General features: G+C 31.2%; 1 protein-coding gene across 1 annotated transcript in view; it reads left to right on the top strand.

Moving 5' to 3' along the window:
* LOC131655342 (serpin-ZX-like) overlaps window positions 1-17,094 on the top strand; it is a 41,285-nt gene extending 24,191 nt beyond the window's left edge. The window contains exon 3 of the mRNA XM_058925227.1: window positions 16,136-17,094. Coding sequence (XP_058781210.1) covers window positions 16,136-16,990 — 855 coding nt within the window. The 3' untranslated portion in view covers window positions 16,991-17,094. The remainder of the gene's footprint in view (window positions 1-16,135) is intronic.
* Window positions 17,095-17,915: the final 821 nt, after the last annotated feature.

Raw genomic sequence — 17,915 nt, 5'->3', positions numbered from 1 at the left:
GAGATGGAGGACAGAATTAGCCACGTCAAACCCATGATGAACGAAAAGGATTCCTTCACTTGGCGCCTTAACGAGGACGGATTTTTCACTGTCAAAACTTGCTACGACATGTTCAAAACGAAGCTAACTGGACCACCCCTTGATGCCAACATCGTAAAGGTATCCCAACATCTATGGAAGGTAAAATCCCCTCCTAAAATCTTATTCTTTGGCTGGAGGATCATCCACAATAGACTAGCCACTAGGGACCAATTGCTTAGGAGGGGAATTCTGTCAAATGAAGAAGAGGTGGTATGCGTTTTCTGTTCTTTGGAAGAGGAATGCATCAATCATTTGTTTGGGGGCTGTTTTGTGGTGGCAGGCATTTGGAGTAAAGTTTTCAACTGGATAGGTGATATTGATGGTTTATCTTTAGAAGATTTTGAGAATTTTTTCTTTGTCATAGAAAAGGTGAAGAATCGAACCAAAAGGGTGATAATTGCGGTGATTTGGCTAGCAACTACGTGGAGTATTTGGAATAGACGTAATGCAATGATTTTTAAGAACGAACATTTTAGTTTCGTAGAGTGCATGTCGGAGATTCTCTTCAATTCTTGGAATTGGCTTAACTCTTATTATAAACTAGCGGATAATTGTAACTATCATGTTTGGAATACTTTACCGCTCATGTGTTTTGAGTAGTAGAGGCTTTCCGTGTTATATTCGGTTGGAGTACCCCTTATACTCCGTCTTTAATCCAATTGCTTATTAAAAAAAACTAAATGAATCATTTTTAAATTATAATTATTAATATAAAGTGATCTTTTAAGTTATTATTTTAATTTAAGAAAATAAATTAAAAGATGGAAGGAAGAAGGGAAACTAACCTAATGTTATATGCACATATTATCCTAAAATTTGGATGGAAGGGAACCCTAACTAGGTGTTGTCATGCTTAGATTGAAGGCCTAAAGTCTACCTCAATTCAATCTTAATCAAAGATTAAGTTGACTTAAGAAGCCCTAAGGGAACATATGAAGCACAAAGCAAGCATACAACAAACCATAACTCCTGACTCAAGAATAAACAATCACAAAACAACTCAAGGCAAAGGAATGATCAAACAACAAAGAGAAACTCAAATCATGTCAAGACTCAACAAAGTAAGTCACCAAGATTCAATCAAAGAATGTAAAAGTATAATGGGTAAAGACTATTCAAGAGAAGCATCTAAACATATATTTAAATTTTTGAAACGTACTAGAAAGAGAAATTATTCCAAAGAATTTTTATTCACAGGAATCTTATTTACACATGATTCATTTATTTTTATTTCAAAGCTTAAAGGGTGGGAATATAACATTCTCATAAGAATTAGTTCAACCAAATGTAACTTCGTATTACTAAACACTTTTTTTTGTTTTTTTGTTTTTTTTTAAATTTAAAATTAAATAAACTTATAATTATTCCTAGGAAATCTTAATTTCTACCAAACACATAAGTAGGAATAATAATCCTCGGAATATCATTCCAAGAAATATAATTTGAAATCTAGAAACAAAACACACCATAAAAAAAAACTAATTAACTAAGCCTATACTAAAGAATGACGCTTAACGATACATGTTTTTTTTTTTAATTTTAAACCTAAATTAAACTAATTGTATAACTCGTATATAAAAATATTTAGATCAATAGTAGATTATTTTCCCGTATACCATTTTGGAATAAAAATATTTAGATGATAAATACTATTTTTCGTAAATAATAGATTTTTTTCCATTTACAAATGTTATTTTTGTTTAGGTGTCATTTACAAAAATATTTGGATAAATATCAAATTTCGTATATAAAAATATTTAGATCAATAATAGATTTTTTGGCCTATTCCACTTTTGAATAAAAAAAAATTGGATCATAAATAACATTTTTCGTATATAAAAATATTTAGATCAATAATACATTTTTTTCTCGTATACAAACTTCATTTTTGTTTAGGTATCATTTGTAAAAATATTTGGATCAATAGTAAATTTCGTATATAAAAATATTTAGATCAATAGTAGATTTTTTTCCCATATATCATTTTTGATTAAAAAATATTTGGATCATAAATACCATTTTCCGTAAATAATAGATTTTTTCCGTATACAAATATTATTTTTATTTTGGTATCATTTACAATACTTGGATAAATATTAAATTTTCGTATATAAAAATATTTATATCAATAATAGATTTTTTTGAATAAATTTTTCTTGTATATTATTTTTTACTTAAAAATATTTTGATCATAAATATCATTTTTTGTATATAAACATATATATATATATATATATATATATATATATATATATATATATATATATATATATATATATATATATATATATATATATATATATCAATAATAATATTTTTTTTATGGAAGAAAGAAGTGAGAAAGTGATGAAATAGAAAAAAAAATAGAGAATGGAGAGAAATTTGATAAGTTTGATAAAATACAAGACTTGTATTATTTTAACAATAAAATTAAGAACTTTTTGGCACAAAGACCAAAAAACTACAATTTTAATGTGGTGTCAAAAAAACAAATAAGGGTATTTTTGACTTTTCCACCACCATTAATTTTCTTATATTATAGATGTAGAATTAATTCATGGAACCTGAATTCTTGAATAGACGTTGAAGCTTTCATGTTGCAAAGTCTTGGATTTGAATAATGACATGCTTGAAGATAGATGGAAAAAACCATGAACTTTGAATTATCTTTGTCAATTTGATTTGGTTCAAAGTATGTTGGTGAAACCAATGAACCAAAGTACAACTTTATCATGTTTGGATTCAAAATGAGGCTTAAATATTGAAAGCTTTAATTCTCTTAAACCAAATTGAAATAAATTCCATTTTTCATATTTTCAACTAATGAAAGCCTTGAAAACTGATTCTCGAACAGTTTCTCCTATCTCAACTTGAATACTTGTTCCAAAAGTTCAAAATAAATCCACATAAACCAACTACAAAAAAATGCACCTTTTGTTGGTACTTGCGGGGGTTATAGACCTCTACAAAATATTTTCTGTGGATTTTAAAAGTGTGCCGTGGTATATTTGAGGAGGTTTTTAATGAACGCAGGTATTTTTGCATAGTTAATTTGCGGAGGTTTGTAGCCTCCGTTATTATAAGCTATTTTTAAACAAAATTATCCTGCCATAACAAAATAAATATCAAGACGTAGAAAAACATGCATAGTATTTTCAAATCTTCATATGAAACATAAAACTTTAAACAAATACAATGTGTTTAAAATTCTATCTCAAATAAGAAATGTGATAATACAATCAAAATTACTAATATCTTGGAATTTTATACTAAAAGATTCTATGAAAAGATAGTAATCCTGAAATTTTATACTAAGAGATGTTATGAAAAGATTAAACTTTGCAACTTCATCAGATGATATCTTCCAAAGAAGAATTAGGCTCACTTTTAACAATAACTCCTGAAATAAAATTAAAAAAACTTAGATAAATACAATAGTTACACCAAAAAAGAATTATGCATACTAATTATTCATGTATATAAAACTATCACACCCTATAAGTCTTATAGCAGTAATATATATATATATATATATATATATATATATATATATATATATATATATATATATATATATAAGGAAATACCTCTGCCAAACACTAGCTAATCCTATTAGAAAAGAGAGTATGCATAAATTGTGGTATTTTAATGTGGTATATACACAACATGAATGTTATCGTCATCCCCTGTCATAAATTGTTACATTGTCATTAGCATACTTGATTTCCACTTTATATGGTCTTAGTTAGAAGGTTATCTTTTATTCATATTTATATTTTATAAGTAAAATGTATCCATGTGTAATATGTTTAAGCATTTCCACTTTATTTATATTCATTTCCACTTTATTTATATTTTATAAGCAAAATGTATCCATGTGTAATGTGTTTAAGCATTTCCACTTTATTTATATTCATTTCCACTTTATATATATTTTATAAGTAAAATGTATCCATGTGTAATGTATTTAAGCATTAGCTACAACTTTTAAGCATATCCGCCAGGTGAAATTGATGCACATTTCTAGAATATTCTAGCATAAATATATGACAATGTTTAAAGAAAACTAAAATAGTCTAAAGTTGCTACATGTTTCTAGAGTGTTTTAAGTCAATATAAAGTAGAAAAGACAAACAAAAGTCTAGATAATTATATTCTAGAAACATCCTAAAGCACCTATAAATAGACAAGCATATGTGTAATTGTATTCAAGCCTTTAAGCCTTTAAGGTCCAATATCAATTTCAATGAAGGTTTCATCATACTATTACTCTCCTCCTATAATAAGTTGATTACTTATGTGGTGCGTCTTATTCCGTGTTACTAAATGTTTCAATACTAACTCTCACACTACTTGCTATTATTTTAAACTATTTCTACTACCGCTAAACCCAACACAGCCAATGACTCAATCATTCAATATACATAAAACATTATACCTTCTAGTTGTGACAATTAAGCTAAGGAAAATTCTTAGGTGGACACATTCCTAAGAAATTGTTTTACACACAACCAATCACAAAATTTTAATTAATTAAAAAAACAAATACTAATTTTTCTCTCTCCTTCATAATCTCAACCACCCCGTGAATCCAATTAAAAACAAAATTAAAATTAAAATAAATTTAAAAAAAAACTCTTTCTTATTGGTTGTGCCTAAAAATGTGGATTTAGGGCCGTGTCCATGCAAGAATTGCTCTTAAGCTAATACCTTTAAACAATAGTATTTCATTTGAGTAAACACTTACACAAGCATAAATAAGTAAGTGCGAGAACTTGAGCACAAGCAAGTAAATTGATTAAGAAAATATTGCAGGTAAAATAGTAAAGAACATAATATACGTGCAATATTATTCACAGAATTTGAGATTCTCTTTTGCTCTGAAATTTGAAATAAATGTTGTCTTGCCAGCCCCTAATAAACCCATGACAACAGTGATACATTCAAATTTGATTTTCCCCTAAAACATTTTTTAATATATGCTTGTTATGAGCTTTCAGTGTGAGACAGATCTTTAAAAAAAATCTCAATAAAAAGTTATATTGTTTTTCTTAGTATTTGTTTGTAGCCATTTTTAATACACATGAGAAGGAGCTTGATAAGGTGAAGATCTTGCTTCCTTCTCGGTGAGATACAAAGTTGTGTCCTTCAACGAATATCTATAGAAATTTACAATTAAAGCTCCTTCAATAATAACGCATAAGAAGCAATGCAGTAGCAAAACAACAACTCTTAACGCTCAAGAACATAAAATCTAAACGATTTCAATAAGAAAGGAACCAACTCTAAAACTCAATATAGAACTAAAACACTAAAATCTCTAAAAATTACTAAGACAAAACATGCTCAGAATTTTAAAACCCAAGAAAAAATAATAACAAGTATTAATTATTATAAAATTATTATAAAATGATTCCACCAACATATACCATTCAATTGAAGTTTAAAATTGAAAGCAAACAAAAATAAAAGAACTTTAGTTAAGATGTCTAAGACCAACCTTAAATTTGATTATGTGTAGGTTGAGCACATGCGTAGACTCAAATTATCCTAAAACAAAAATAACTAGAATTGCCCATATCTACGAGGAAATGAGAAATTAAATTATACAAAAAGGGAGTTATAACGTTAGATCTATATATGAATATCTCTCACAGTACAATTCTATTTGAGGATTGTGTTCTTCTATAGAGAGCTTTTTGTAATTGTTCTGAATCAACAAGAATTTGGAGAATAAAGTTTTCTCAAAGAGTCAATTAATCAATTTTGATTTTAGGGATTGAACTTATGAAGAGTGAGAGTAAGGGACATTGATATGGAGAATGGATTTTAAAAAACCTTTGAAGCCTTTGATGTTGTTCTAGATAAAGTTGAACCTTTGAATACCTAAGAATGGGAGATGGGGAAATTGAAAAGATGAAAAATCAAATATGCTTACCAACGTGACAAGTAGCTCATGCGCCGAATTCGGGAGAGAAGAGTCGGGAGACACCGGTTGAGACAGGGCTTCTTTTTCCTTACTGAATCGAGATTTTTGGGAAGAAAAAAAAAAGGAAAGAGATTTAGTGGTGGCCATGAATCAAAACCTTACTTCCATAGTTCAATAAATAAAGGAAGAATCAGAAAAATCGAGTTCATTTGATATGTAGAAGCGTCAAAACCAATAGAAACCCTAACTTGCATTTCCACTGATCTTTTGAACCAAAGTGCTTTATTGAATGAATGCTTGATTATGACATGATCTAATGAGGTGTATGCAAATGAAATGAACAGTCTAAGCAAGATAAAAGTTAAATTATAAGGGGAAAATTTGGGGTGTAACAACTACCTCTATTTAATCATCTTAACTTGAAGTTGAGATTGACGTTAGTCTTTCGAACATTCAAGGTAGAAGAGGATTAAATTCCAAAAGAACCATGAATATTTGCACTCTGGGGAGAAGAAAATGGTGTATTGCTGTTTTTGGCTGATAATATCAATTTATGTATGGGTGATATTCCAGCAAGATTTTCTTGAAGGATGAGGTGAATGCTCAACCAAGCGAAGTTGCACCAAAAAAATAGAATTTAGCTGAGGAATAAGATTCAAAAAAAAGTTCCAGTCAAAGGTGGACTTTTAGAAAACAAACGTCAACGGATATGAACTTACAGAGTAGAGAAAATAATAACATACGCCAATTAAATGGACTTACAAAGCATACAAAATAATAACAGACGTAAATAATGGACTTACAAAGCAAACAAACTCCAATTGATGTGGACTTACAGAGAAAAAGTAACTCAAACGCTAACTGATGTGGACTTACAGAGTAGAAATAACTCAAACGACGAGTGATATGGACTTACAAAGCAGATAGACGCCAACTGATGTGGACTTATAGAATAGAGAAAACAATAACAGACGACAATTAAATGGACTTACAAAGTAGACAAATGTCGAATAATGTGGACTTAGAGTGCAGAGAAAATAATAACAGATGCCAATTAATGGACTTATAAAGCAAAGGTAAGAATAAAAGATGACATCCGAAAGTGGACTTTGAAAAGAGGTGTCATCCGAAGGTGTATTTCAAGAGTGTATTGATGTTTGTAAGCACAAAAGAACTAAATTATCCCACAAGTTAAAGCAGTGTATAAGTAAGGCTTTTCAAATAATTGGACAGTAAGAAAGGTTATACACCGACTCTTACTCGCATTTTAACTGTTAAAGGCAATCATGTGCAACGATCACCAAGAACACTTGCAAAAGGTGAATACGGACCCCACTGGGGAATAAGGCTTCTCATGGTCAAGGCAGAAATCAGACATTATGGAGATTCACAAATGAGATAAGATAACTCAGTGCTGAATGTAACGCCTGTAATTAATTGATAATTTAATTAATTTATTGTTGATTAAATGTCGTGAATTGTTGAGATTTGTGAAATGCCGATATAAGTTGTTATGTGATTAGTTGATTAAATTAGTCGGTTTAGTTATAGAAATATTTGTAGAAATAATGATAGATTAAATGAGATTAATTATTAAGTGGGCTAGTTATTGTGTTAGCAGTAGTAAGTGGGGAGTGTAATTTTAGCCCATTAGAAGTAATAGAAAAATATAGTTTTCATTATGTTGGAATTAGAGGAAAATATAACATTAGAGGTATCAGTATACAAAAACTAGGTTAGCAGACAAAAGCAAAAAGGGCAAGGGTTTGGAGAGGTACTAACAGCTGCAACACATAGAGACAAGGATGGGAAATTCAATCAAAGAATTTTAGAGTGACCTTCAATCCAAGGTAAAGGTGGGGTTCAACTCTATAACCGGGATTCTGATAAATAATATGTGGGGTTTGGGTGTTAAAATTACTGCTCTGTGTTTGGTTGTTTTGCTGTCTGTGTTGATATTATTGTTGAAATAATTTTTTGAAATCGATGATGAAGCTAATTTTGTTCTGTGAATAATATGTTGTTGAAAATTTATTCGTGTCAATATAATATGAATTGGATTCTGGAATTTCTGGATGCTATGTAAATTGAATGATGAATTAGGACTGAAAACTGGAAATAGGAGAAGAAGGAGACATATAAAGGAGGAAGAAGAATTTTGTGACGGGGACCACATGAGATGAGGGGCGGGCGCCCCTTAAGCCTGGGTGGGCACCCTAGGTGCCTTTCAAGGGGGATGAATGTCCCTTAGGTTAGTGGCGGGGGCCACACTAATTTTTAATATTTTCTTTAATTGGTTTGTTTAATTGGTTTGTTTAGTCTGATATGGAAATAGTATTCCACTAATATGGACACGTAGATTTCAGAATACAATTAAGAGCTACTCTAGTATGGTATGAAAATTTAACACTTGAGTAATCAGCATAATCATGACTAATTCAATAAGAGGCTTAGAAGAAGTTGAATAATTAACAAAAGGATCATAAATAACATAAGTGGATAAATAACATATGTAATATATTAGTAGCAGTAAATTTGAATTAGCAGCAGACTTAACTATTGACATGGAAGAAGTAAGATTTTGTAGCAGAGCATGTTGATAACAGTGAGAGTAATAGCATATGATAAGTACTTTGTAGTAGAATATTAGTAACCTTTAAACGATAGGACTAGTTTAATAGTAGGAAATTGACGGAAATAATATCGCATAGAATATTAGTAACCTTTAAACGATAAACGAATTAACTAGTTGGAGTCGAAAACTGTCCGAATAATTATGGAACGGGTGTAGGTTGTTTTGATGTAATTGTTGTGTTGAAAATTGGTTGAAAACTTGTAAAATTTGTAGGTAATGTAAAGTTGATAGAATTGCCTCTTTTATAGGAAAAGATAAAGTTGTAAGCCTTATGGCCAATGATGATAAGTTGTATATTGCAGTTGAATTATTATTGCAGTTTAATTTGCCAATGTTAAATTATTATTGCATATTAAGTTGGAGCTCATGCTCGGTAAGTCGGCCTGTACTGGAAAATTAAGTTGAAGGCTTATGCCTTGTTGACACCTCTATTAACTGGCGGATTTCTAAGTTGAGAGTTCTGCTCCAATGGTACCACATGCATGTGCATTGTCCTGAGTCGCATTCTAAGTTGCATATTTAAGTTGGTGTGTTGATGAACTGTGATGATTGATATAATTGTTCGTATGAAGTGGTGATTTTATATACTCGAATTCTAATATACTGTTTATCATACACTCGTTTATATAGTTCGATATCTCACCGCTTCTGTTTGAATGTTACCCCTATGTTGGTAACATGCAGGTAATCAAGAAGGATAACTGTTACTTTTGTTAGTGAGTCGGTGTTGTCGCTCTGATACGTATCACTCGAGGGGACGAACAATTGTTTTCCTTATTGTTAATTTGTTACCGTTGTTGAATTTCTAAGTTGTTTTCCTTTAAAAGACTTGTTGTTTCTTTGAAGAGGTTTTTACGTTGAAGATAAGATGCTATTTTATTCTAAGTTTAAAGTTGTGATTCCGATGCGTGGTTAATAAAAGTTGGTTTATTTTGAAGAGACTAAATAGGTTGAATACGAGTTTAATTATTTAAAAATGTTACGTATCCGTATTAAAGGCGTGTATGTCATTGTTATTAAGTTGCGAATGTAATATCCCATATGTTGGATGGAATTTTTATACTCTGATTTTCATTATAATTACCGGGGGAGAAATAGGGTGTTACACTGAAAAATATATATTGGAGAGTACATGATATCTATTAGAGAGTACATGATAACCACTCACAACTCAGAGTTGGAACACGGACACTTATAACTCAAGGGTAGGAAAACTAGTACTCACAACTATGGGGTTAGACAACAAACACTCATAAATCAGGGGTTGGAAAAGAAGCACTCACAACTCGAGGGATGGAAACTCATGATTCGGGGATCAAAAAAGAAGCATTCATAACTCATGGGTTGGAAACTACTGCTTGCAAAAGGCAAAAGGAAAGATTGTAGATTTGTGGGAAACTGACATGAGGTCAAGAACGTTTTCATAAAGCAACAACAAGAAGATATGATTGTACGAAAACCTCCGGGGAATACCACTCGGGATTTTATGAAGGTGTAAAGGGGTTCTTGTAAGAAAGACTTTGAATTTTTGCTTATGCTTCAATGCATGTTTGAGATTTTTTTAGCGTAATGCTCCACTTCGGTGAATATGCTACGTGTTTTGGATGATGCAATGCAAATGCAATGATAATTATTATATGCAATGTGTCGAAGTGAAGATGGATATCTTCTAGGAACTCAAAGGATGGATTCCTTACTCCTGCCTAGGAATGCTAATAATATGGAATTTAAATCTCTATTTTCTATTGATGATAAAGATCCCAAATTCCTGACATTCTCTCTAAACTCACAAGTTTTTTAGCTCATGCTTGAACTTAACCTGATCACCTCATGAAGAGAAGGAAATGCCCATGCATGTTACCCTTCCCCAGTCTGTAGGAACTTTGAAGAAATTTCCATGAGAGGACTCCTAAAATTTGTATCAACATAGATAGTTTGGCTCAATATTATGAACTTTGGAATAATGCCCCTGACTAACCAATGTTGGAGTTGGTCTTAATGATGCTAGGGTTACTGCCCTGATAACGCGGCACTTTGAGAGGCGGCTTCCCCAGATTTATGGAAATCTTACTCGACGCGGTATTCAAATGCTTCTCTGTCCCTCAAACTTTGAGATACTCTTGCCCCTGCTCAAAAGAGCTCTAGAGACAACTTGTCCCTTGAGATAATACTCTTCATCTAATGCTCATTATGGAAGCTTGTTTGATGTCAAGCCCTTGTTCACATGCAAAGAATGATTATTATGAGAATGATAGTTCTAATACAAAGTTTATGTTTGTGTTGAAGCTTAAAGACTTTTTATTGAAATGATGTCATAACATCAATTTTTTGTATGAAAGGTGGTGCGATACCAACTCAAATGATTTAGCAAGTCTCCTAGGAGTCAGTTTACCATATTCATCACAGTATGCTTTTGAAATAACCTATGCTTCAGTTAATACTTTTAAGGGTTGCAACTTTCGGGCTATTGAACATGAAATCTTGAAATATTATAGGTAGTTGGTTGGCACTAGAAAGGAGGAATTGAGACATGTTAACATTGTGGCCATTGGAAGTGGTCCTCAATTGAAGGAGCTGCACAAAGATAGCCTAACTTGTCCAGTAACACCTACAGAAATTTGGAAGGCTGTGACTAGCATATGTGAAACTAAGGCCCCGAGTATTGATGGGTACACTTCCAAATTCTTTAAAAACACTTGGGAAATTACAGGGAAGAAAGAATGTTAGTGAGGCTGTTCAAGATTTCTTTGTGTGTAATAAAATGTTTGTTTTTACAAACTGTGCACTAGTCACTCTTATTCCTAAGACTTCGGAGGCAAAAAGGATAAAGGACATGCGGCCCATAGCCCGCTGCAGTACAATCTACAAGGTCATTTCTAAATTTTGACTATGAAATTAAGTAGGTTAATTCATGAGGTTGTTGATGGTAGCCAATCCGTGTTCATCTCGGGTAGATTAATCCATGATAACATAAACGCTTGCACATGAGTTAATGAGGGTTAATATTAGGAAACATATCTCCCCTCGTTGTGCCATTTAAATGGATATTCAAAAAGCCTACAACACGGTGGAGTGACTAGTTTTAGTGAGCATTATGTGTGAAATGAATTTTCTTTCACAATTCATTCAATGGACTATGATGTGTGTGAGTTCTGTCTCCTATAGATATAACATCAATGGTTGTATTACGAACTCCTTGAAAGTGCATTGGGGACTTAGACAAGGGGATCCTATTTCCCCCTTGTTATTCGTGTTGATTATGGAATATCTCCATAGGTTCTTTAGGAAACTCGAGGAGAACCATGACTTTAATTTCCATCCTGGGTGCGATAAACTCCAGATTACTAACATTAGCGTTGCAGATGACTTAATATTGTTCATGTGTGGAGATGAAGTTTTTGTCCAATTGTTGATAGAGGAGTTTAACAATTTCTCTAAAGCTACAGGACTGATTGCCCACCCTACTAATTGCAATATGTATTTTGGTGGTGTGAAAGAGAATATAGAGGCCAGGATCTCTACCAAGACATGTTTCATTATAGGCAAGCTTGCATTTAAATACTTGGTTGTGCCTCTTTCTTGTCAAAAAATCATTGTCCACCAGTGTAAACCTTTGATTGAGAAGATTACGGCTTGTATCAATAGACATCGAATCTCTTAAGTTATGTAGGCCGATACCACTTGATAAAAAGTATTATGTTTGCTATAACGATGTATTGGATGCATATTTCTCCTATGCCCCAAAAGGTCGTTAAACATATTGAATCTATTTGCATGAGCTATTAATGGAGCGGTACAGGTGAAGTAACGAGAAAAATACCTATCTCTTGAGATACAATTTATAATCCGAAGGGTGTGGGTGGTCTAAATGTCATTGATTTTAAGGAATGGAACCGGGCCACCATTTGAAAACTCTTATGGAACATACAAATGAAGGCGAACAAATTATGGGTATGATGGGTTGACACTTACTATCTCAAGAAGCATGATGTTATGACTTAGACGATGAACAACAAAGGTTCGTGGATCATGAGGAAAGTTATGAAGTGCAGAGACATTGTTAGGGAGATTCCGTATTAGAAAGAGGTTAAGCAAGGCAACATGTATCATACGGGACAAATGTACAAAGCCCTTTGAGGGGAGAAAGAGAAGGTCAGTTGGCACAAAATCATGCTTAACAACATAGCGAGATTGAGATTCCTCTTCACACTTTGAATTGTCCTTCATGGTAAACTCCATACAAAGGATAAACTCATTCATTTTGGGATGCAGTTAGACCCCAAGTGTAGTGTGTGTGTGTGATCAAGTTTAAAGCTTAAACCATTTATTCTCTACTTGTTGTGTTCTCAATGAGATTTAGAGTAAGTTTTAAATTGGATATGCATAATTAGAAGTCTTTTGGAATGGAATAATGAGAAAGATTGGTTGATCACGAAAACTAGGAAAAAAAAGGTTAGAAAAGGAAAATTTTGAAAGTTTTTGTTGTCAAAACTGTTTATGAGCTTTGGAGGGGTAGGAATGAGATCACCTTTCTCCGAAGGAGTTTAGAGCGTAATATTTTTGAAAAAATTTTAGATAGTATTATATGGAGATGTAATTCAAATAAATAGTTAAGTACTTATATTCATGTGAGTACTCGTAGTATAGCTTAATTTTTTTGGCATTACCTAGATCCTTGGGATCGGGTTGTACCTATCTGTTTTTTATTATAAAATATATGTTTCATTTCCAAAATAATTAATTTTAATCATTAAATCTATTTATAGAAAACTATTTTTGATTCTTCTCCATTTAATAGTTTGTTTTTACATACACACCTTTCATACTATTTTAAGAATGAAGACTCATTTTGGTCCCTTACAAATATTACACAATTCAAATTAGTCTTTCACAATGAAATGGACCCAATTTAATCCCTTATAAAATTTAAAAAGACCATATTAGTGCTTCTGTTAATATTTTTATCAAAGCATTTTTTTCCTAGTTTTAAACCGTGACTGGACATAGACATGTCAACGGGGCAGGGACGGTTTTTACCTCTCCCAAACTCAAACTCGAATCCCCAATTAATTCTCGTTCCCCGCCCCAAATGCAAACGGGGATGGAGAATTAAAACCCAAACCCGTTCCATACGGGTTCGGGTATCCCCGCCCGCCACCATCCATTTAGTGAAATCAATTTTTTTTAAATAAAAATATTTACTTTTTCTAAAATCAAAATAATAAAATAAAACAATCTCATAAAATTTCATACATACATTTCAAATATTTTAAATAATAAATAAAAATTAAATTATCATCCACATATTTAACAATATAAATTATGAAAATAAATAATAATATACTTAAAGAAATAAATGGGCCGAGTTTGGGGTGGATACTAGTGTTCCCATTATTCAACCCATCCTCATATTTTATAATCGGGGAAAAGCCAAACGATTTTTACTTTTAATTTCATTTTCAAACAATTATGAATTAATAATATAAAAAATTCAAAATTGTTTTTTTATAAAGAATTGAACTCAGGCCCTTTAAACCAGATCTAACGTCTTTACTACTAAACCAATGTACATTCATGATAAGTAATTCTCATTATTTTTAGTAATCTTACACAATTTTGAATTTAAAAAATAAAAAATAAATACGGCAGTTCAGTCACAGTTTAAAAGTATGGAAAAAAATCATTTATGTTGTATAACATTGGTGAGAGAGACCAAAACGAATCTTCACTTTTATTTTAATGAGATAAAAATACACAACTCTTAAATCTTTATATTTTAGGGATGGGCAATTAAATTTTAGAATATCATCATAAGTAAATTTTAAAATATGTTTTAAATTTTTATTTTTTATAATTATGCATGGATTAGTGTCCTATTCATTTATTCATTTAAAAAGAAACATATCATACCAAAAATAAATTAGATATTTTTCTCAATATAATTATTACATATTTAATACTTTTATGACAATTTAAAACATATCTAATTAGTACTTTATAAATAAAAATAATAATTATGAATTTGCACTAAAAATTGATTTTCACAATTCCTACATAATAAAAGTGACATACATAATTATCATAAAAGCAATAACTTTTTACTTAATTTTTTTACTCTTCAATCTATAGAATATTTCTTTTATACAAATTTTCAATCTTTATTTTATATCAAAAAATATTTTAGTATTATTATATGAAATAAATTTAAAAATTATTTTTACATTTTCCTCTTTTATAATGATACAATAGTTAGTATCATACATTCATACTCATTTATTCTTTTCAAAAATATATAGCTAAACTGATTTATAATATTTATTAATGATTTAATATCTTTATTATAATTAGAAATATTCAGTATTTTTATTACATATCATTACATATTCAATATTTTTATTATAATTAGAAATATATTTATTAACGATTTAATATCTTTATTACTTGCTATATATAAATAATTATTATAAATATGCAATGAAAACAAATTTATTATAATTTGTATATTACAATAAAAGTAACTACAATCATCAATACTACCATTTTAAAGAAACACTTGACATAACTCTCGTAAAGAAATTACCATTTGAAACTTTAAAAATACTGAACACAAGAAGAAAAAATAACTGCATTATGGTCAATATAATAATTTGTGTTTAAATGTATATTTTAACTAAATATTAAAAATAAAATAAAATAATAATGTTTACATTTAATAATTACTTTTCTTTCTAAAGTTATTTTTAAAATGATCATGTTCATATTCAACTATCTATCATGCGCAACGCGCCGGTTATATTTTGGCGTAACTTCCCACCCATCTTTTGTATAAATATATAATCAAGGGTTTACGGTTTACCAAGCCACTCTCTTTTCAACCTCCCTAGGGTTTTACAATCGGAAGAAGAATGAATCTCCTCGCCGAATCAACCACCAACCTAACGGAGGTTTCATTGGCCATAGCCAAACATTTGTTCTCCAAAGAAGAATATAAAGAAAAGAACATTGTGTTTTCGCCATTGTCGCTCCAAATCATACTCAGTATCATTGCTGTTGGCTCTGAGGGTTCCACACAACACCAGCTTCTTGAATTCCTCCAGTCTGACTCTACCGACCAACTCAAAACCTTATGCTCTCAACTCGTTTCCAATCTTTCCTATGAGCCACCAGCCGATAACCGTCCCATCTGCGGACCTCTGGTGTCTTTCGTCAATGGTGTATGGATTCAACGATCATTGTCTATTCAACCTTCCTTCAAAGAAAGTGTCGCTACTGATTTCAAAGCCAATATTGCCTCAGTTGATTTTGTAACCAAGGTATATTAATCTATCATCACTCTATTTTTACCATGTTTTATTCAATTTGTTTAGGATATTCTTTAGCACTTTAGAATAATAATAGCAAATATCAACAACTTGAAAACTGTCAACGTCTTGCTAGTTATCTGAATGATTTTTTTGTAATATTAATTTTTATTTGATATTATTTTAAAGGCACTTAAAGTTGCAAAAGAAGTGAATTCATGGGCTGAAAAAGAGACAAAAGGTCTTATAAAGAATCTACTTCCACCTGATGCAGTTGATAGCTTAACCAACCTTATCTTTGCAAATGCACTATACTTTAGAGGAGCATGGTTGTATGAGTTTGATAAATCCAAAACAAAAGATTATGATTTTTACCTTGTGAATGGTAGCTCAGTCAAAGTTCCCTTCATGACGAGTAAGTACAACCAACTCATTAGTGCTTTTGATGGTTTTAAAGTCCTTCAACTTTCTTATAAGGGTAGGCGTAGTTTCTCTATGTACTTTTATCTTCCTGATGCAAAGGATGGATTGTTAGCTTTGATTGAAAAGGTAGCTTCTGATTCTGATTTTTTGAAGCGTACACGTCCTAGTGATTATTCAGTGCCAGTAGGCGACTTTAGAATTCCAAGATTCAATATTTCTTTTGGCCTTGAGACTTCTGATATGCTAAAGGAGTTAGGAGTGGTTTTACCTTTCTCTAAAACAGGTGGGGGTTTGACAAAAATGGTGGAGGACTCTCCTGTAAGTGAAGAACTTTATGTTTCAAGCATGTACCACAAGTCTTTTATTGAAGTAAATGAAGAAGGAACTGAAGCTGCCGCAGCGACAATTACTGTACTTAGGGGTGGAGGTGGCTGGAATTCACCGCCGCCTCCGATAGACTTTGTAGCCGACCACCCTTTCATGTTTTTGATTAGAGAAAATTGCTATGGAACAATACTCTTTATTGGACAAGTGCTCAATCCCAATGATTTAGAAAACCGTCCGCAAAAACGGCCGCAACAAGATGATACCGGAAGGCGCCGAAATCGAAAGAAATTATGATTAATTCAAACTATGACTACCGTACTTGATCCTCTTGTCATGTGATGTGTGTGATATGATCTTTACTTTTTCGTTCTAGAATCAATTGATCTCTTGCTATTGAATTGGTTGATGTTTTTTATTTCAAATACTTTCCCTTTAATTTTGTTCTTTAATTGTTTCTGATTTGTGTGATCACGAGAAAACTTGATTTTGTATTAAGAATCTATTTTAACCGAATTAGTCTCTTGCTCATTGAATTTGTTGTTGTTTATTTCAAATAGTTTTCCTTTAATTTTTTTCTTCAATTGTTCCTGATTTGTGCTTTGAATTCCAACTAAAAACAATTACATTCTAAGTTGACGCACCTCAAATTCCATCATACTGTTGTCAATACCTCTAAAAACCATTTCCAAAACCAATTCATAAGAGTAGATGTGTTGATCATGAGTTCTGAAAATTATTATTGGACTTTTGAAAAATCACAAAATAAGTTGAACATCACATCTTAAATTAAACCCTCAAGATATTATGTTTATAGGTACTCTAACTTATAAAGAGTTTAAACATCTATTTTTCCTATAGTGTGTGACTCTTCCTCACACACTTGTATAAAAAAACAAAAAAAAGGTAAATTCACTCATTCATTCTTATGGTTATGCTTCGTCTTAAATAAGAATATATATTTGAACGACCGTTGTTTGCCCTCATACCATCCTTGTTTGGTTATGAGATTGAGAGAGTTCAAGAATCATCCATGATTAAAAAACTAAAATTTGGATGCTAATTCATAGATAACCTAAGCACCTACAACGGTGACTGATTTACTTATTGGGGACTACCATCTATTAGGCATCTCATTGGAGATAAAAAAAAAATTATTGATGGCTATTAAGAATTGGTAGCCATACAAGCTCCTTTTTTTCTTCATTTTCATGAGTAACAT

This window comes from Vicia villosa, linkage group LG3 (assembly GCF_029867415.1).
Source record: "Vicia villosa cultivar HV-30 ecotype Madison, WI linkage group LG3, Vvil1.0, whole genome shotgun sequence".
Lineage (NCBI taxonomy): Eukaryota > Viridiplantae > Streptophyta > Magnoliopsida > Fabales > Fabaceae > Vicia > Vicia villosa.
The sequence above is the reverse complement of the archived record's forward strand: the minus strand, read 5'-3'. Positions and strand labels throughout refer to the sequence as shown.